At 39.8% G+C, this 21,593-nt stretch overlaps 2 protein-coding genes across 3 annotated transcripts in view; one reads left to right on the top strand and one right to left on the bottom strand.

The window, feature by feature from the left end:
- The window catches only part of VPS13A (vacuolar protein sorting 13 homolog A), a 285,176-nt gene extending 282,591 nt beyond the window's left edge, over positions 1–2,585 (top strand). Inside the window, exons 73-74 of the transcript XR_013346200.1 lie at positions 1,475–1,592; positions 2,522–2,585. The gene's annotated coding sequence lies outside the window, so the exon portion shown is untranslated. The remainder of the gene's footprint in view (positions 1–1,474; positions 1,593–2,521) is intronic.
- LOC144265190 (guanine nucleotide-binding protein subunit alpha-14) overlaps positions 1–21,593 on the bottom strand; it is a 57,127-nt gene that overhangs the window by 11,211 nt on the left and 24,323 nt on the right. Inside the window, exons 2-4 of one of the 2 annotated variants that reach the window (XM_077817557.1) lie at positions 10,416–10,547; positions 7,802–7,986; positions 1,273–1,427 (exon numbers count right to left, since the gene is read on the bottom strand). In XM_077817557.1, coding sequence (XP_077673683.1) covers positions 1,273–1,427; positions 7,802–7,948 — 302 coding nt within the window. In that variant the 5' untranslated portion in view covers positions 7,949–7,986; positions 10,416–10,547. The remainder of the gene's footprint in view (positions 1–1,272; positions 1,428–7,801; positions 7,987–10,415; positions 10,548–21,593) is intronic. The other variant, XM_077817555.1, reaches the window with a different exon arrangement.

The following is a 21,593-nucleotide window of genomic DNA, read 5'->3' as shown; positions in this document are numbered from 1 at the left end:
CCAAGTTCTAAGACCCTCCCAATTTACAGGGTCCTAGCATGGGCCAGCTGCAGGTGTCTAATTGAAGTGTACACATACGCTAAGGCAGCGGTAGTCAATAGGTGGACCGCAAGCCAAATCTGGACTGCCAGACACTTTTGAATGGACCCCAGAAATCTTTTTATTTACTTATGCTTTTATTATTGTCTCTGGAGTCTGGACCTTGACAAAAAATAATTGATTTCCCCACCCTAAGGATTGGAAGTGTTTTCCAGAAGATGCTTGGTGGTGTTTGACAGGAGTTTTCTTACTTCTCTTTAATATTAAAGAGATTTGTCTACTTTCTGTGCTTTACATTAATAACAAATGGATTGATTAGTCACGTATAGATAAATTCATTTATAGATAAAGGAAATCGGTAAGAGTTTTCTGCCTTCAATGCAGTTAGTCTAGAAATCTAATTTAACCTCTTTGATTGCACAAGATTTGTGGTTTATAAAGCCAGGGTTTAGTCAGACTATCGCATTCTTGTGCTTAGATAAATAAGTGTTACTTGAGGAAGTCAGAAACCACTCAAAAGAGCGCTACAGGTACAGAATATTAATATCTGCAACTTTTCTTCTCAGCACTACACAGCAACAGCAGATGGGCCAGAATCCTGTTGTGAAATACAGGACAATACAGATCCCCAAAACACATTAACGGTTACGTTTTCATAATCAGGAACTCTTTAGAATAGATGTTTAGCACAGACCAAGAATGTGAAGAGCACTTTTTCCTCCGAGGAGCTATAGCAAATCACCAGATTACTTCTGTGACCTCAGAACTATAATTTAGACCACACTAGACAAAGGAAGATTTACTTCACAGTGAAGTTTGAGAACTTTCAAATATGGCTAATTTGTACACCAAATTTCATTCCCTAATTTACGTACTTTTAAAACTATTATTACATAATTGTGAAACACACTGCCCTGCCTGCTTGACGTTGATGTATTTTGTGCAGCTGTTTTCAAGCTCTCCCCAAAAGGAAATTTAATTATGTACCAGCTGTGCTGACCTCAGCATTGGAGGGGGGGGGTAACTGCACAGAAAGAAGATGATTGGAAACAAACATTTTACACAGAATTATTTAAAATTTTAGCATAAATCTCAGACTAATTTAAAAGGTGGATGAAATTTTCAGGCCCAGGGATATATAGGAGTAGATTGACTTAAGCAGGGTGAGTCCACCACTCTTTGTAGCTCTGGGAGAAGCCTGGGGTCAACCTTGTGCTAGCACTGTGTACTTACTATTTAGCAGAGTCTGAGAGCTGGTATTCTCTCCGTCTATCATAGCACTCCTGGATTCCTGGATCTGCCCAGAGCTTCTTGATTGCTTCCACTTGTTTTCTTTCTAGAGCTGTTACTCTGTCCACCTCCACTTCTCTGATCAGCTGAGCATTTTCCTAATTAAATGAAAAAATGAAACCTGTCTGACTAAAATTTGTTACAGGATGATAGGTTCACTGGCTGTGAAGGAATGGAGTGTATCTTCCGCTTTAACTGGTGTTAGCAGTACATTAGAAGGAGAACTTCAACAAGGAGCATGGGGGAAGACAAGCAGCAAAAAGGTAAAATCACCTGAAAAAACAAACAGCCATAAGGAATGCATCAGCACTGAGTGTCTTGTCAGCACCAAACAAAGAAATTAGTTACCCTAACGTGGCCATTATTTGCAATTCACCACTACTGTATCCTATTGACGGAAGGAGATTTTTGTGGTAAAGGAAAGCATTCCAAAATGGCTGAAGCTAACATAAAAGATAGCAAATCTCATCAACCTGATCACTTATCTCTGTAAATTTAATTAATCCTAATTTCTAAGTGTACTAATTTAGAAATTATTATGTGTGTTTTAATTTCAGTACAAACAAAGCTTTCCAATTGAAGATTAGATATCTTCTTTAATGTTTGCTAAATGGGGGCCATAGTGCTGTAGGCCTTTAAGATTTCTGTAAGGCATGAATGGAGCAAATGTTTCACTGAGAAGAAGCCATGATCATCTGCAGTAAGAGCGATTCTAAGTTTTTTACCATGTATTGTGGTACCCTGAATCTCTGCTTTGGCCATTGAACCCCTTGTAGTTAAACAGAAGAGGTGACAAAAAACACCCCTACTGCTGCCCTCTAGGACAGGGCGTATGATAAATAAAGGTATGTACTAGGAGAATTATAAAAATTTTTACTGTGCTTATAAATTGATGGAAGAAATTACATTTCTCCCCTTCTACAAAAATGTAGTCGCAAAAAACCTTCTGTATACTTAATACTAGAAGAAAGCCCCATTTATTCACTTGTTTAAGAGATGAAAGATGTTTAAGTGTTTGCCGAGTATTGTTATTTGTGGCTCTCCTTGAAATATAACAGGACTGATCACTGTGAACTGGCAATAGGAGAACTAGGAATATCTGGTTTGCTAAGACTTCTGCTAGTACATTATTAGCTAGATTATTTATACTGTTCTTTATGATCTATAATCTCAGATTATTTTTTCTCCCCAGGAGTATTGTTATGCTGGGTTCCAACCTGGAATTGGGCAATTTTGTTTCAGGAAGCAATGAAATCTTTCAAGTATTTATAAAATTATAAAAATTTTTACTGTGCTTATAAATTGATGGAAGAAATTACATTTCTCCCCTTCTACAAAAATGTAGTCGCAAAAAACCTTCTGTATACTTAATACTAGAAGAAAGCCCCATTTATTCACTTGTTTAAGAGATGAAAGATGTTTAAGTGTTTGCCGAGTATTGTTATTTGTGGCTCTCCTTGAAATATAACAGGACTGATCACTGTGAACTGGCAATAGGAGAACTAGGAATATCTGGTTTGCTAAGACTTCTGCTAGTACATTATTAGCTAGATTATTTATACTGTTCTTTATGATCTATAATCTCAGATTATTTTTTCTCCCCAGGAGTATTGTTATGCTGGGTTCCAACCTGGAATTGGGCAATTTTGTTTCAGGAAGCAATGAAATCTTTCAAGTATTTGAGGCACTAGATGCTCCTGACAGGATGTCTAGAACTTGCTGTAAAAGCCATTCTGGTCCTACAGGTTTGCTATTTGAACTTCATTTGCTGATATTTTTGCTTTAATTATACTTCTTTCACACAATAATTTCAAGAGCTATGTGAATTTGCACTAGTTGAGAATCTGACCTACATATCTGTGTTGCATAAACATCTTTACAGAACTTTAAAATGTGGCTTTTTTTAATAAACAGTTTTTATTAAAATAGCAAGTATAACGGTCAGCGAACTAATGGGATGGCACATTTCTGAAAGCATATGATTGGCATTATTTCCAAATGCAAAAAACTATTGATTATGCCTTTGTAATGATATTGTCGAGTTACAGCTGAATTTATTCAGTTTGACCTTTTATTTCTTGGGAAGTACCAATTATGAGTTTTTGAAGAGATTTTAGCTTCTCTTCCAAAATAAACTGCTCTGCTAAAATGGCCCTGGTATAATTATTATGATCACTTCTTTAACTTAACTTTCCCTTATGTTTTGTGAGAGGCATTTGTCTCACTGACATTTTTTTCAAAAGTGTTGCACATGTTCATTAATACACTGGAGAAAGGTATCTTTTTAAAAAAACAAAAAGGAGAGAGGAATCTGTCTCATCTTTGTCATCCCATACTTCTAGCCAAGTGTACACTGATGCTGTCACAGTTTGAGGGTACCCACTTATGGTTTCCAACTCCAGTCATCACCTCTCTGTCCCTTTCCCCTCTGACCAGGGGGCTTTAAGGCTGCACAGTTTCCCCGCCTTACACTGTGGTATCCCCATTGAGCCAGTCTGCCTACAGGCCAGCATCTGTGTTTTGCTTTCTTGCTTTGAACAGGGTGTTACTGGAGGTTACATGTTTCCACACAGCTCTTTCTAAGCAAGCACATTTATTCTTAAGGTAACAACAGAGCTCTAGCAGGCCAAAGTCTTTCCAACCAAGCGTTGGGGCCCTCTTTGGACAGAAGATCCTTTCCCTTTGCTGGATCAGAAAAAGGCCTTAAGTCAGTTTACAATTTTATGCTAAAAAACCCAGTCTGAACCACTATATGCAAGTCTCTCTGGGGGTGTTTACAACCTAAGTGATACACCTTAATCACCTCCCATTCTTTCTGGCTCTTGAGGAGCTGCGATAACCCTTCCCCCCTGGAGTTGTATACAATCCCTGGCCCACAGTGATACATAAATGTATGTCAGTATGGTCCCCAAATCTATTCCATGAGGTTGCAATATTTGTCACAGATGCATCATCTGAACCCATTTTAGATGCTAAATGTTTTGAGGCTGTTTCAACTTTAGCTAAAAATCAAATCTATTCTAGATAAGGAATCAGAAACTTTGGAATGAAAATGAAATCAAAGTTTTGCCACTGACTTAAATGTTACCAGGATTTAATCCAGAATAAATGTCCAGCCATTAAAGTTATAGCATCTGGCTAATTGACAGGGATAAAAGAATACAGAAAGCAATTATATTGTAACACATGCAGAAGTTAATCCCCATTCAGCCAAACATTTAAGCAAGTGCCGTCCACATCACTTCAATGTGTCTTAATTGCTTTGCTGAATCATGGGTCTAAGTACAAACTATTAAGTACTAAATAAATACACAAACAACATTTAAATATCATACATTTTTATACACACACTTCAGTGAGTATTCCAGATCTCTACAGAAGCATCTGATTTTTCCAAGACAGAAGAAGAGTCATAGAGTGCATGCTGTACTAGACTGCAGGATGAGCCCTTGAAATCTCCAGGATAGGAGTTAAGGATTGAAAAGTTTAAGTAAATAAGAGCAAAGCCAGAAAAAAAGTGCTTGCATTTGATGGAGTGGGAGTACTCAAAATCCTTAAACTATTGTCACAGATTTCTTTTAAACAACTCTAATGTTTCTCTGGGGAACACCAAATTGCTCTTATTCATACAGGATGAAATTCACCCCATGCAGCAGGCTAGACAACTCTTAACCACCACTTAAGTTCCACTTTAGCCATATTTTGAGGGTTTAAGTGGGATGCAAGTAGTGCACAGGCTACTTCTTGGTCCTCTGCCCAGGAGCAAATGTTACCCATAGATTCTTATTACGAAGCTCTTGTTCGAGATTATTCAAGGTTTCAAATACTTAAAAAAAAGTATGGAAGTTTGCTTGAAGACCTATTACTATTTTCTAGAGATCAGTGAGGGAAATCGTAGTTTCTTCTCACCACTCTGATGTATATTTCTTTTTATTGTTAAGCACAGCATGAGATTTCACACACAGAGATAGTACCACTTTCAAATGCAACAAATGTTAGGGCTATGCACAGATTATTATTCATATTTTGGGGGATGGGGAGGAAGTTTCTGATTCTGAAGTGGAAAGACCTGAATATTGACCACTTACATGTCTTCAATTATGTCTGTTTTTCAGGCACAATAGGGCAGGTATCACAAAGACCTGTCAGGACTTTGTCTTGTATTTATTGTAGTACTGCAGTGCCTACATAATTTTTGGCCTGAAAACACTCAATTCCATACCCACATTTAATTCATAATCTGCTCTTAAAAGTGCTAACATCAAATGTAAACTCTGATTTTACTAAACTATTCCCTATTTATTTTTCAAATGTAAAGGATATGCTCTAACTGATATTGCAGAACTTTTTGTATCTAAAGATGCTGTACACTGTAAAAAGCCTGAGTATCATTTCTTCTGGATCCTTCACAAAGAAGGCTGAATGTAAGAAGCTTTAAGGAACTAGCTATTTTTGTCTTAAACAGGATAAAATATTTAGCCAGACAGGCAGTGTGTCAGCCTCCTAAAGGAGTATTTCTAGTCCTTGTGTGTCATTCCCATCCACACTGATCCACTGCAGCAGAAGAAAAGTGCTGCCCACTACTTTACATTGTATTTAGGTATTGGTACTGGAGAGGAGCGTATGCCAGGACACAAACTCTCTAGCATAAGCTCCCACACCCATCCTGAAGTACAATTATTCTTGCAAAATGATTCCACATACTACAAATAAATCTGCTGTCAGGCAACAAACTTCACAGTTTCCCAGATCCTATAACCTTGCTTTCATTCATACACCTATTAATCTGTAAAACAGCATCTACCTCTAGGACTTCAACTTCCTTAAATGGATATCAGAGTTACGCTGCTTGTAATTTCAACAGCCTTGTTTTATTTTGGGTGCTGAAAAATTGGACAGCCTTACAGATACAGCAAAGCATGTTACAGTTCTGTAACTGAGAAGTTTTCCTGAAAAATCTACTTTTTTCTAAAACAGATTAGCATAAAACTATCAAATTTGTCTGCAACATTTTAATATTTTACGGACAGTTGAAAATTTTTAATCATTTTCAAAAAAATGTTGTTTACCATAACTACCAATAAGGAAGTGTGTGTTTTGGTAAACACATTTTAAATAATGATTAAAAAATATTTCTACTACAATTTATGTAAATATTAATGAAAATGTTTCAAAACAATTGCAAATGGATTTTGAATACTGCAGAACACTGTTTTCTTGTTTTTCAGCCTGCTCCAAGATGGAGCCAATCCTACAAAGAGAATGAGATGGCCAGCAGCTTCCCCAAGGGGAAAGTTTGCTCCTCATGGATATGGTCATGTTGGAGTATTGCACAAGTGTAAGTTAGTGGGGTCTGGAAACCAAAAAAGCAAGGGGAGCTCCAGGTACTCTGACGAAGGATTTATTTCACAATTGTCTAAACTGTCAAAGCTCAGGTAGATAACTTGTCAGGTGCCATTGTGGGAACCAAGCAATCACTTTGTCCAGTTACTGTTTCACTTCAGGTGTAGGACAGCCTAGTTCTTCCCAGTGTAACCAAAGGTGGAGACCATCCCTGTAGCAAAAATCTTAACCCGGAGAGACCAGTGACTGAATCAGTACGAGTCCATTGCATTTTTCCTTCTTCCTCCCTCCGTAAAAGTGTTGCTGCCTTTGAAGCAGTACTATCTCTAAAGAGGCCTCTATAGTTCAAAGAAAACAGAACATCTAGACTGACTGACTCACGCATGTTCCAAAATAAAAAGGAAAGGATACATCAGTAATGGTGTCAGAGGGGAAGGGACAGGGCTGACCAGGTGGTGCTTACCTCTGACCGGCTCCAGCACTTACGCAGCGCCTCCTGCCCGTGCAGTAGGCTTGCCCTGAATTAGAGAGAGGCAGGCGTAGGGCCCGGGCCCGGGCCCGGGCCCCTCTCCTCTCCTCTCCTCTCACGGGGCCTGGGTCGGGTCCTGCCGCCGCGGCCATTTAAAGGGCCCGGCCCCGCCCCCTCCCAGCTGGGAGGGGGCGGGGCTCGGCGCACAAAGCCGGAAGCGGCCCACGCGCGAGTGGCGGAGGCTGCTGCAGCACCCGGAGCTCCGGAAGAGGAGGGGAGTGAGCGGAGCGCGTCCCGCGGCGGCTGGCTGGCCGGCCGGCCGGCCTGGAGGAGCAGAGACCGCCGCCGCCTCTCCGGTTACCCGGCCTTTTACTCTCTTCCAGGCGCGCCTCCGCCCCCGGTGTGGCGGACGCGAAATGTGACTGTGATTTCACGGCGTGAGTAAACACAGTCCAGTGCTGCTTGGCCCTCAGCCCTAGCGCATGCTGCCTTTCATCTCCGCTACGAGCTGGTCAATCACACTGTAGAAGGCTGATTTTAAAAAAAAATGTAGCACACTTGGGTGAGGTTTGTTTGACTCCTGATTTTTAACTGAGCTAAAAAACTCCGAGCGCCTCCTGACCACTTATGTAATGAAGCAAAAAGGGAGACTTTTCTTACCTTGTTTTGCTCAGATGTATACTGTATTTTTAGAGTATCCATAGCTCTGATCATAGCTTGTATAGCAGTAAATATGTTTTGATAAACCAGTTTTGTGAAGCTTTTCTTATCTTCATCTGTGTAACCTGACCCATGAATAATCCTCATCTGTTTAATAAAGGTACTCTTTCCACTTTCTCCTGTGCCTGCAAGAAAACACAGTATGAACACAACATGAGTAATAGAGGTTAATGTTTTAATAGCAATACAGAGGAATACCAAAAAAAAAATGATGAATCAAGGTAAGTGTCTTTTAATTCATAATCAGTGACAAAACATGGAAAAAATATAAAGTCAAGGTCTAACTCTTTGGATAAAATTTGCATACTGGGGAATTTATAGGAAGTGAGAAAAGAAACATGCACAAAGATTAAGCCAAGCAAAGTGTATAGGATTTACATAGGAGGCTGCACCTAATTTACATTAAAAGAAATGAGAACACTAGGTTTTTGAGGGTTGGAGATACATTTAACTTTTAAGCAACTACTGGCATCAGGTGGAAAAGCATGTCTGTCTGGTAGTTAAGGAGTGTTCTACCCTGGATTCTCTGTGCCTCTAGTAAAAATTCTCTCTAAACAATTTCTCTTTCATCTGAGTTTGGCCCAAGGGGAGATGAGTTAAGTAAAAGTGTATCATACTCATTCAGAAGTAAAGTGGCCTTGATGCACTTCAGCTTAATTCTCCTTAAAAGAGAGAGCAAGAGAACTCCCCAGCCAGAAGCAACAGTTCCTGCTGCTCCTGTGAGGATAAAAACAGAGCTAAGGAGGACTACTGGCCTAAGTGACAGAACAAATGAGCTCTCCAACAAAACAATTTCCTGTGTGACACATAAAACAGGAATACTCTAAACAGATTACTAATGCTTGCCAGAACTTTAAGATGCTTCTTGCTGTTTGGTAGAGAGCAGGGGGCCCTCTGTGGTAACTAAAAGATTCTAAATGCCATCCGTTACTGAAGATAAATATGCTATAGTTTATATGTAAAGGTTTACACAGGAAGACTGAGATGTGCATTATATTTTCACCTTTCTGCCTTGCAGTTTAAAAAATAAGTATATATTTTTCTCTTTTAAAACAAAACAAACCTTTCTTGATTCCTACCCTTTGAAATCCAGGTACACTATAAATGCAGCTTCTCTGCAAGGGCCTTGTTTTTCTTGAGTGCTCCTTTAACATCTTTGTTGTCTAGTGGCCCCATTGGCCTGCCTCTTTACATCATTTACTTGCCAGAGTTTATTACTCTGCTGTTTAGCCATAGTGGCATTATTTTGGTCCTCCTACTGTCTTTTGATTTGTGGGATATATTTTGTCTGAGCCTCTATTATGGTTTGCTCCCCTTATGAAGTAAAATGTCACTGTGATGGCCCTTTTTTTGGTTCCTAGTTTTTAATCTCTGCATTATGCTCTTTCTGGTTTTGTAGTCTCTTTTTTAAATTTCATTAAAAAATGCTTTGCTGGGATGTTCAACAAGAAACTAATAAAAGCTTGATCAAGGCTGACATGGTCCATCTATTAGTGGGCAATCTGTAACATACACCTTTGTCTATACTAAAAGAGGAATATTTCTTATGCTAACGAGAAAGGCCTAAGAAATGCTTTCTCCACCCTTTTCCTTCCCCACAACTTTGAAGAAAAAAAAAAAGACTTCAGACTGAAATTAAAACAAAACCAACCATCACCCTGAGGAATTTCAGCTTTAGTAAGAACAAAGAAAAACTCACTGGTATTAATGCATGCCTGAAATCTGCCCAAGACTGCAGTTCGTTCACATTTGACTTCTAAATCTGACATATGCAAAACACTATAGAACACGATGGACAACTTTGATTATGGAAATTAGGCTCCTTCATATGCTTAAATGGTCTGAAAAAAGCACAAGGTCTATCATTTTCTCCAGTCATGAAAACAACCCTGCAGCTTCTGCTCCCTCCTTCCCCTCCCATCCTGTGAGAATGGTATTGGAAAAAAAGGAGGCGGTTATTCAGCACCTTTTTTTTTTTTTTTTTTTTTTTTTAAGGCTTTTAAGGATATTCGCAAAAAGAAGAGGAGGACTTGTGGCACAATCTCTAAGGTGCCACGGAACTGCAATAGACAAGATCATGCAGAAGTTACCAATCCAAGCCCTTGAAAGCACAGACGTTATTTGGAGTAGAGTGGGAGGGCCACCTGCTCACAGTGTCTGAAATGGAACTTTATCAAAAGCCAATTAAAAGTCTAAGTGAGGCTTGTTTGTTCTCACCATTCTGTGAACACTTTCTAAAAATTACCCTACAAAATGCACACGCATTTGTCTTACTCAACTAATCTAAATGTGTTTAATGATTTTCTCAACTATTTTCCCGCCAGGATCAACCTTAGCTCTTTCACGAAAGATGGAAAGTAAAATAGTTTAAGTGATTTAGGAACTTAAGTCCAATTGACTTTGTGAGATGTAGGCCTCTATGTCCCTAAATCACTTATCCATAATAAATTGTTCAAACACAGACTATTCACATTATTGATTTTACTCTTATAATTGCAGTAGGTTTTGTTGCTTTACTGGTTTCTTGTTATTCTGTGACTGTACAATCACTTACTTGTGAATCCAGTTGTCACCTTCCTCTTTCTCCCTCAGTCCACTCAAATCTAAGGATATCACCTCTGATTCTTAAGCACAGGAGTCCAGGGATCAAAACAATTCCCTTTATATGGGTATTGTGCTGCAGGACCTATGAGGTAAGTGTGTGAAAAGGGCCAGATTTAGCCACTGCTGTGGTTGTGCTTTCTTCCACGGCTGGAAAAAAAGAGGAAAAATAGACCCCTCTCCCAGTATGCCATTGCTTTAGGGAACATTGGACTATTTGTCATAGATCATTAAGTATAGTTTTGAGGAATCACAGAACAGTATTTCAGCAAGAGGATACAGAAGTACACACAGAAGCTACAGCAATTTGTCAGCTCATTTATCAAACTTCTGATGACATAATAATAAATATGGAATCAGGAATGTTACTCTTTAACCAATGCAGATTAATTAAAAAAAGTTTTAGTTGTGTTAAACAGGGAAATCAGTTGGACAGCCAGCATAAGGATGACTTGCAAATATTTTTTATGAGTTAAATAAATGTCCATCTGCCAAGTACTCCAAATAGCAAAGGAAAATCATAATTCCCCTTTCCTGCCCTGGTCCCACTCAGTGTTGATTCAGTACACGCTATGCTGTGATATCACAACACCAGCAACCCTGTTGGAACATGAGCCATCCCATGCAGAATTAGCTAAATCACCTTATATCTCACATTTTATATATAATTTGGAATAGGTGAACAGAACCATTCAGATTACCTTCAAACTACAAATACAAATGTCATCTTACTTTGACTCTCCACCTTTGCAATTTCCTCATCCTTCAGCATTTTCTCATCACTATCAGGGGACACCTGACAAGTCCCTGCTACATCATCCTGCATCTCTGAGAACAGAGTCAGTTCCTCTCTCCCGCCAATTCACACATACAGTATAGAAGCCATAATAAAACAAACCAAGTTTGTATTAAGAGGGTACTATTTCAAAATCGTGTAGTATTTACAGGGAGCTTTTACAGCCTGGATTCTGTATATACTGTAACAGCACACTCTGTCTTTGCTCTCAGTGTTTACTTTGCTTTTAAAACATCTACTCCTTAGCCAGGAAAGAATAATGTATAAACCACAGATAAACAGAATTGCACATTAACAAGTAAAAAAGCATAGGCAGGTTGAAGTATACTTTATATGTACTGCAATTAGTATAGACTGTGTCCTATCACTAAAGGACAAGAGTTTATGTAATAGCATCAAACCTAACAGCGTTGTGGCACTGTTTGAATACTAAGTCAGAGGGGAGAGAAAAACCACCTACAGAATTAGTAGCATAACTTCCTGGAGCAACCAGATTTTCCTTGGGAAGTTTCCCATCTACATTCTAACCAGGTCAGGCTGCACTTTGCTGGAGAGATCTGATAAGATCACAGGCCAACTTGTATAGCTGCATGTAATTATAAACTCTATCCTCTATATTTCTGTTGGATAGGGGGCCAAAAACCGTAAAACCATTTTTTTCCTGTATGTTTGCCTTATAAAACACAAAACCAATGCATATACCACTCCTGATGTATGAATAAGTAGGTAAGGTAAATACCCCTGCTCTGAGCAAAGTTTGATGGCCAAGCTATAAAGCAATGAAAAGAAGGGATTATAAAGATATCTGTACTGCAAGTGTGCAAAAATATTACATTTTTAAATTCAGGTGCACTTGAAATATTTGAGTTTTCACAAAACTTAGACTAAACTAGTGCAAACAATCTACTATGCCAATACACTGGACAATTAAACACACTTCACAACTAGTAAATATTTGTCAGAATGAGTCAAACTCATGATGCAGTCAAGAACACTTATTTTGAGGCCTGGCTGAATTCAATTTTATTTTTTTAATGTTTATATATCATATCAATGTTCACTTAAACTTTTTTTAAATTTTTCACAGTTGTGCAAAATTATGGGGGAGGAATCAGAAATTTAATGACAATCGACATTGTGATTCAAAAAGCTAACGCTTTATATATCCTTAAACCAAACTCTAATAAATTCTCAAGCAATATTTTTGTTACTTTGCCTATCTGTATATTTTGATCATGATCAAGGGGGAAAAAAAATTTCATGGGTTTGTGTGTATACAATAAAACATTTACCAGTAAAACTCTAATCCTTCCAAGCCTACTTATAACTATGTAAAATGGCTTCTCCTGTTCCACCTCTTCCTTTAGCACTGCATTATCATTCGGCATAAGAACCACTAGCTAGATATTTATTCATCCAATTTCTGCTGAACCTTTAGCAGTTCACTTAACTTGCAGCAAGTAAGTTAAAAACAAATGTATTACCCCAACAAAATCAAAAGGAGTGGAGAGATCCTTGCACAGCAAGATAGTGAATAAACAAGAAAGGTTCTGCAGTTACTGTTCAACTCAGATCAAATGTGTTTTACTACAACAAAAAAAGACTGAGTAAATGATTAACTATGAACAGGCATTAACTATTAGTGCTTTTAAACATAATTACCCTTTGCAATTTTTAATGAAAACTTTTGTAAGTTGAACTTTCTTCTAAAACATGTATATTTTAGCCTAAGAAGTGCCAAAACTCAAACAGTAAATAAGGAAAGAAAGATGTTATCTACAGGATGTCAAATTAATATATTGGCAGGTTACAGTGAAAGACAGTTCACCTTCTAACCTAGTTTTAGTCAATACAAACAGAAGTTTTCCCCCTCTCAATCTATCCTTTACAGTAAGAGATTATTATACTTTATATTTGAGCTAGAGGATCCACTCCCTCAGGGAGTTTTACATTTACAGGCCCAGATCAATATTGGATTTTTGTTATTGAGCATTTTTTTTTTTATATAATGTTTTCTCAGTAGAGTATTACAACGTCCTAATAGTTAACACCCTTGTCTCCAGTGAGGTCACCAAATGCTAAATTTGTCTGGCAGGAAATCATCCACATGCTACAAACCAGACTACAGGCACTATGTAAGGAACTAAAACAAGATTCTACAATGCAAGGAAAAGTTTAATGAAACCAAAAAGATGATAGCTGTGGGCGTGGCCTAACCGTAATATCTGCTTTCTAGGTACATGACCTCTTCAAAGGAAAACAAGAAAGCAAATTATGAAAGAAAAACCTCTGTAACCATGGAACATGGTAGTCTAATAGATCCTAACTTTAAAAGTGAATGACAGAACAGCAAAGCTTTTGTTCTTTGTTTTAACTGAAAGTCAGCTAAATATAGAGATGATTGCTCTTGTTTTAAGATGTTCCTTAGAGCAATGTAATTAAAAAGCTATGTGCAAAATACTTTTAATGCCAAATACTCTAAGAATCTTGTTTCTATAAAACCAGACCTCATTTTAGCTCTCAAGCAAAATTCCCTAATTATCTCTGAAATTCCTCATATTTGTTTTTTAAAACAAAAAGGAATACATTTACCAATGAGGGAACACCTGGTCAACTGTAGGCTGCCCTACTGGTGAACTCATGAGAGCAAGCTTTACATGAGCCCAACTGGTATTTCTACATTTTCAGCCTATGGGGATTTTCAGCAACTAGCTTTTCTCCACTCCTTTCCTCCTCAGAGCAAATACCAGAATGGTTAACATTCAAAAGTCCCCAGCTCAGTGCTTGCACCACAAAAAATTTACTTTACTCTTCTAAGCAGTCTAATAGCAAGTATATTGACAGACATATCTCTATGCAGCCCTGCTCTATTCCCTGTCAATTTTAATGCAAGAATAAAACTGTTGGCCCTGGTACACTGGCCAAATTCCATTCTAGGTAATTGCATTTAGCACGCCCAAAGTCTTCCTGTAATTTCAGTTCAATTGTTTTTGAAATTTTTAATGAAAAATTGAAAGCTTCAGAAACTCTAACTCATTGAGAACTCACCTTCTAAATTCAACCCTCGTATAGAGGGTGCAATAGATTCTGTGCCCACTTACACCAATAAAGTATTGAGTCCCTAAAAGGTTGGGAATTGTGCTGCTGTAAACTGGAAGGAGAGGTGCTTACATTACATATTCCTGTTTAGTTCCTCCCGCTTTATTTTAAACCCTCCAGTTAGTTACTTTCCCTGCCATAGCTCCTTTCCATCCTCTTGGTGGGTAAGTTACTGTGAAGGATGTGGGAAATGCCTGTAATAGTTGATGAATATGTGTGATTACATTGCTTGCTATATGATTACCAGTGGTTAATTTCAGGAGGACTTACTGGCATGTCTTCAGGAAAGGGGACAATGCCTGCAGATTGCCCCATTCACCTATGCTTACTAGGTCAATGAAGGTGGCATTCCCTTTGAAGTTTACTCTAACCATACAGGAATCAACTGTTTGACTGGTAAGCCGCATCTTGTATCCTCAGGGGGTCTTCAGGTGAGAACTGGAACAAAATTTGGGACTGGATAATATCACAGTCCCTGAAGCACAAGGGAGAAGCAAGGATTGTGGGAATCAGCCTGAAGCCCAGTCCCCAGAGGCAAGGATGTCTGCAACAACGTAGGCTTACCTAAACTATAGGTAAAACAGCTATGGATGTAGGCTGTTTGTGCTGTAAAGAACCCTAGTCTTTGTTCTGCTTTGTTCCCACTGCTGAGATTAAACAATATTTTGTTTCGAAAAGGCTGCTTTGGGTCACAGTATTCATCTATTGGTCACAGCTCCCAAAGGGAACACTAGAACAGAGTCAAAGGTACAGCTAGCCCTGAACCAGAGGTTTTCAAACTGGGGGGGGGGGTCCCAGAATGTATTCTAGGGAGTGTGAGAAGCTTTGGGGGGCTGGGAGGGAGGAAACTTACTGTGCAATATTCAGAAGGGTGGTGGTATGGTATTGCCATCCTTCCTTCTGCACTACTGATTGCAGCAACACTGCCTTCAGACCTGGGCACCTGACCAACAGCCACAGCTCGCTGCTCTGCCTTCAGAGCTGCGTTACCCAATACGCCTGTTACTTTGGGGTATGCTCATTTATTAGGGTTACTCTTCTGGGAGGGGGGGTTCTGTAATTCTATTAATGTGCTGCTTATGTCACTTGTGTATTCATATGGAGCTCTACTCCTTTCTGAAAGTCATCTCCCAAGGGAGCTATCCTTCCGGACTTAGGTTCCCCCAGCCCTAGAACTAGATGAACACGGACACGGACACACACAGACAGAGAAAGTCTGAGCAGACCGGGTCAATCAGCACTCTCAAGCCCATCCCCTCATATGTCCCTGGTCTCCATGGGCTGGGCCAAGCAGCTCCTTCAAGCTATCCCCCCTATGTGCGCCTGGTCTCAACAGGCTGGGCTGAGCAGCACTTTCAGCTGCCCCCGCCCTTATATGCCACAGGTTTAACATGTCCCTATCCCACTTTCATGTCACAATTGTACGGGCGGTAACCCACTTGATGAGCAAACCCCACCGCATTTTTGGGCGCTACAGGGATCTTTAGCTTAGGTAAAAGAAGCGTTGCTGCAGAGTAAATGGGAAAAGCTAAGAACACAAAAGAGTAGAGTTCAGCGAGAGAGAGAGAAGCAACCAGCTTAACCATAAAAGTTATTTATTGAATAATAATGATAACTTCACAAGGAGAGCCTAAATCAACATAACAGTTCATTATAAAAGGTTAACTGAGGTAGAGAGAGAGAGAGAGAAAAAGAGGGGGATCTCACCCACTCCAGGAGGCTTGAACTGGTCAGGGTTCCCAGGGGACAGTGGTAGCTCAGGGTCCTGAGGGCAGGAGACAGGCAGAGCCCCCAGCATGATCAGTCAGGCGAAGATGGAGTCCCAGTGGAATGATGCATAGTTTGGATCTAAGCATCAGAACACTGATTGGAAGGTGAGTAGGGATTTTTGTAGAGGAAATTACAATGGTTCAAGGGAGAACACTAGATTTGTTTACAGATAAACTGAGGACTCAAGGGTTTTCTTTAGGCTAGACAATAGGAGCTGATCACTCTTGGCTCTGAGTGGTCTTTTCTTCCAGGGAGCTCACAATGCAACTAGGCTGCTTCAGTATTTTGGATATCAATCACGGATTTATTACTAGAATTGGTCTGATAATTGCTGAGCTGGGTGTGTGCAGGCGTAGATTCATTAACATCTGGAGCAGAGATTACCATGATGAAGTGCATCCCAGAGTTCTGTTTCAGAGTAACAGCCATGTTAGTCTGTATTCGCAAGAAGAAAAGGAGTACTTGTGGCACCTTAGAGACTAACCAATTTATTTGAGCATAAGCTTTCGTGAGCTACAGCTCAAATAAATTGGTTAGTCTCTAAGGTGCCATAAGTACTCCTTTTCTTTTTCCAGAGTTCTGTGCGGTTCTCCATTCTGTATGCAAATTGAGAGGTGTCCCTGTCCCATCTTTCATGCAGATGAAGCTAGGGGAGTTATCTCTGTAGTTATCTTCATTCTGCATGCTAATGGAGATGTTTTAATCTTGTCACCCTTGTCAGGAGGGGGTCTAGGTGTGTCTCCCAACGCCCTTCACTGCTCTCTGCAAGTTTTTTCTCTGATGGGTTTTGGTTTAAGGGTGGGGTGTGGGGTGTCTTTCAGACAGGCTGGATACTGCACCCTGGTTCCCCAAGAACACAGAGATGAGCACCTGGTGGGTGGGGTGTACACTACTACAGACACAAAGAAGGGGAACACGATCAAGTAAATTTGAGAACCACGGCCCTGAATCATTACTGTTACACTCATTTTGCACATTTCCTGAATGTTAATTCAGTTATTTGCCACTTGCATCCAATATGTAAATTTAAGCTGCTGCTGAACTTGATCAATAATCCACAGTGCAACATTTTTACTTGCATTTCTGACATCTTAGTTAAAAATCTACAATATATACATATACAGGTGTGCATAGGGCTCACCTCCTCAACCACAGATTATTGATCTGTTCAGAATGTTGCAAAAAAAAAAAAATCCTTTAGTTACAAATTGATTGATAAAAATAGCTGTAAATATGAGTTTATACATAAACTGGGCTGTAAATAGGATTCGGAAATCTATCAAGGAGATTTTGAATTGGCAGGATATTAAGCACTCTGATGAGTACAAAAAAAAGTCACAAAAATCTTTTCCTTGAACTCACAGTGATCTGGCCCATGACTGATTTTTCCCTTGTGTTAGCTTTGTAGTATGCTGGCTTCTACTGAACCATATTCCATTTCTCTTGGAAAGAGGCAACACTTTTCAGTGCTGCTTTTGTGCTTTTAATCTACCCTATTCTGATACTAAATCCACATTACCTTGTGTCTATATCATTTCACTTATGAAAGAAGAAAAAAAAAAAACTTTAATTGATTGCTTTTCCCACTACAAGGATTCACATTTCTAGAAAAGAAACACCTTAATTCTTACTTGATTTTAATTATTAAAATGGCATTTCATAAGCACCTGATTAATTGAGGTATCAGCAAGTACTGCAGGTTACAATTCATGATTCTGCAACCTTTAACTTCACAAGGCAACTGTCAGATTACTTGATACACTAATATACAGTTTTGCATTGTTAAAACATATAGGCTGGTACATTCCTTGTATTAAATGTCTTATTTAAGGATTTAAACACCCGTGATGATAAGTGCTACAAAAACTGCTGGCGAAAGGATTAGTAAACCAAAAAGAAAACAAAACAACCATTCTATATCCAAACCTGTAAAATCTGTGAAGCTGCATGAAGACGGTGCTATTAGAGGTATTCATCCTCTAACTGCTGCCTCTGGGTAGACAAATCCCCTTGGGGAAAGATTCTGATTCCAGTTACACCAGTCTAACAGAGTTGATTTTAGCCCCAAGCGTCTATTATTTCAAGAAGAAAAGGAGTACTTGTGGCACCTTAGAGACTAACAAATTTATTTGAGCATAAGGTGCCACAAGTACTCCTTTTCTTTTTGCGGATACAGACTAACACGGCTGCTACTCTGAAATCTATTATTTCAAGGGTATACGTTAGCTGCGCTCTCCTGCTAGAGCCTCCAAACAAGCTCAAGGTTATGAGAGGTGATACCCGAGGCAGTACTGCCATCCCCAAATGTTCAAAAATTGTGAGTCAGGCTCACCAAAAATCATGAGATTGGCTTTAACAATCATGATTTTTTAAATTTGCCTTCTGTTTGTTTGTTTTGAGCCTTTAGGGTGCACTTTACATTTTGAAGCTTTCTCCACAGCCATGAGGACTAGAAACTTACTTTTTCTTTAATAAAAAAGGCTGAAATCATCGCCTATCCACTTGACTCCAGAAGCTGGGGCTTTAAGGAAAACAATAATTGTCATTAGGCTTATGATAAAATCATGAGGAGTTGGCAACACTGGTCATGGTCTCACATCAAAACCTCTTTTCTTCCATGCTGCAGAGATTTTGGAACTTTGTTGATTCTTTAGCCAGTGAGAGTTTTTAATGACTGGGAGAGAGAGATGGGACAAATGGCTCCTGATTAGCCACCAACTGTGCACACAGTATTATTTTGGTTACTCCATCTCCCTCAGCCCCTCCCCAGCCTGCTTGTTTGTCTCATCCATCTATAATGTAGCGCATAGTAGTTAAAAGGTAAAACTAAGGGACCTCACTTCAATCCTAATAGTGATAACTAGACAGGTGAACCAACTTGGAGACAGTTTAGGAAGAACAGAAGGAATTCAAACATTGTTTTCTCCACAATTATTTCCAAAGGAAGTAGAAATGGTTTGAATAAGATCCATTATAATACAGCTATAACAAGTGGAGAAAGCGGTCGATTAATATACAAAAAGAACCAGCAAAACTGCTCTTCAGGAAATGGGATAAATCCTATTGTACGAGACAAGATTTTCTGTAATTTTTCAGTGGGCAAAATGCTAAATCTCCTGTTTAGTTGAAACTCCCCTCACCAGAATTTCTCCAGCATATCTCCAGCCTTGCTTATATTCACAACTGTAAATATTTATAGCACAAGCTTGCTAATCACTTTGTTGCTAAAGGATCTTTTTTGTTTAAAACTTGTGAGGAGTTCATGAGGTAAACACTTGTAATATATGGGCCAGGAAACAGCCTACACATGTCTCTATCCAGACTGTACATGTGTATTACAGACAGACATTTTAAACACTAACTGCTGTCCATGAGAGTTTGACCAGGATGAAGGTGACTTGTACCTAGGGTGACCAGATGGTCTGATTTTATAGGGACAGTCCCGATATTTGGGGCTCTCTTATATAGGTTCCTATTACCCCTGTGGCAGAGCGCCAACTTTGTCCCCATGGGTCCCGCACTTCCAGGCGGTTTATGCTAGCTTCAGAGGCTCACTGCAACCCTCCACGTAGCCCTTCTCTCTCTAGGGCCAGGGATAGAGTCTACTGAGCCCTTTTCATCATAAGCCAGCAAGGAGGTTTGTGAGAACTCCCACAGTCTGTGTTGCTCCTGCGGCCTCATACCAAAACAGTTTAGCCTCCTGTCCTGACAGGGGCCTGTTTTCCCCTCCCAGGAGGGGTTTCTGTAGTGGTGGGTTGGGGGGAACCTGGGCCTGCCCTCTACTCCGGGTTCCGGCCCAGGGACCCTAACGATAGCAGCTGTTGGCAGCCAACCTTTCACTGCCAAAGTTGCTACATTTCCCTGGGCCACTTCCCCACAGCTCTCCTGCTTCTCCCTTCTTCACCCTTACCTTAGGGCTCCCTTACCAATGACTTGAGGGTGTCTTCATTAACCAGCCTTTCAGCCACACTTCCTCTCCTCTGCCAGGCTGGAGTGAGCCCTTTTATAGTATCAGAGGGGCCTTAGAGTCAAGTGGTCACCTTAGCGTAATGGCCTCACCTGGCTCTTTGCAGGTTAATTGGAGTCAGGTATTCTCATTAGCCTGAAGCAGCCCCTGCTCTGGTCAGTCAGGAAACAGAAAACTGTTAATCCAGTGGCCAGTATATCTGCCTTCAGCTACTCTGCTGTACCCAACTGGCCTAGGTCTATCACACCCCGCATGCTCTGTTCCGATTTTTCACACTTGCTGCTGGTCACCCTACTTGTACCACAAGCAGCCTTGCATACAGTAACTACTCTCTACCCATCTCCATTGCTGCAGTAGGCAAGATCAGGGCAGGAACCTAACAGAGGGGTGAATCCCCTGTATTTCTGCTGTGACAAAGAGAATAAGGAAAGTGGTGGTAAAGCTTCAGGGAGCAGACACTAATGTTTACGGCCCCAATCCAGAGCCCACTGAAGCCAACAGGAACTTCTGAATTGCTTCAGTGTATGCTGGAAGATGTCTTATATGAAATTCAGTTCTGTACACTGGGCTATTATAAAGGCTGCACTCCAGTTACGACCCTCTTAACTCTTCAAAATATGGCTTTCATGGGGTTAATATGGTGCATAGGCTTATGCTGGCCTTCTGCTCACCACTCATTCCTTTCAACTGCTTAGGAAACTGCCCATATGTGATTCAATGTGAACTGCGGTATAATTGCTATTTCATAGTCACATACAACCACAGCCCCAGAGTTGCGGTAAGCTAAGCCGATGTCTTCACCTTACATAGGAAGGTAAAGATTGGCTATATGGATCCATGTTCCTGTCATACATTTGAAAATCTGAGAAAGGCAACAGAAAAAAAATTATTATTTCGAAGTGGCAACCATAGTGACTCATCTGAACAAGAACTAGAGCCTAAAAGTACAAAATGAAAAGGAATATGGACAAATTAAATTCTACTGTCTGAGATCAATATATTTTCTGATGAATTCAAGCAAGGTTGATTCTAGAATAAATAATTTCTCTCTGATAATAGCCCATTTCATTTATGATCATTCTCTAAAAAGTGCTTTAAATTGGTATTAGAGCGGGCGGGGCCTACTCAATAGAACAAGCAGTGAGAGTCAGAAGCTCTGGGCTCTTTCGCCTGCTCTGCCACTGATCTGTTGTGTGACCTTGGGCAAATCATTTCCCCTCCTCTGTTTACACGCTCACCTTTTTCTTTTCTATTTAGACTGTAAACTCTCCAGGGATTGTCTCATGTGTAAGTGCAGTGCCCATGCTACTGGGGACCCAATCTTAACTGGAGCATCTAGGTGCCACTGTAATACAAATTAACAACAAACAATTGGCAAGTAGTTGTGAGTATACACCACACATTTAAATTGGACTATTTGACCTCTAATCTAAATTTTCAGAAAAAAAAATCAGATACTTTTTATATGATTTAGCAGAGAAAATCTCAGTACACAGTAA

Source organism: Eretmochelys imbricata, chromosome 5 (assembly GCF_965152235.1).
Source record: "Eretmochelys imbricata isolate rEreImb1 chromosome 5, rEreImb1.hap1, whole genome shotgun sequence".
Lineage (NCBI taxonomy): Eukaryota > Metazoa > Chordata > Testudines > Cheloniidae > Eretmochelys > Eretmochelys imbricata.
The sequence above is the reverse complement of the archived record's forward strand: the minus strand, read 5'-3'. Positions and strand labels throughout refer to the sequence as shown.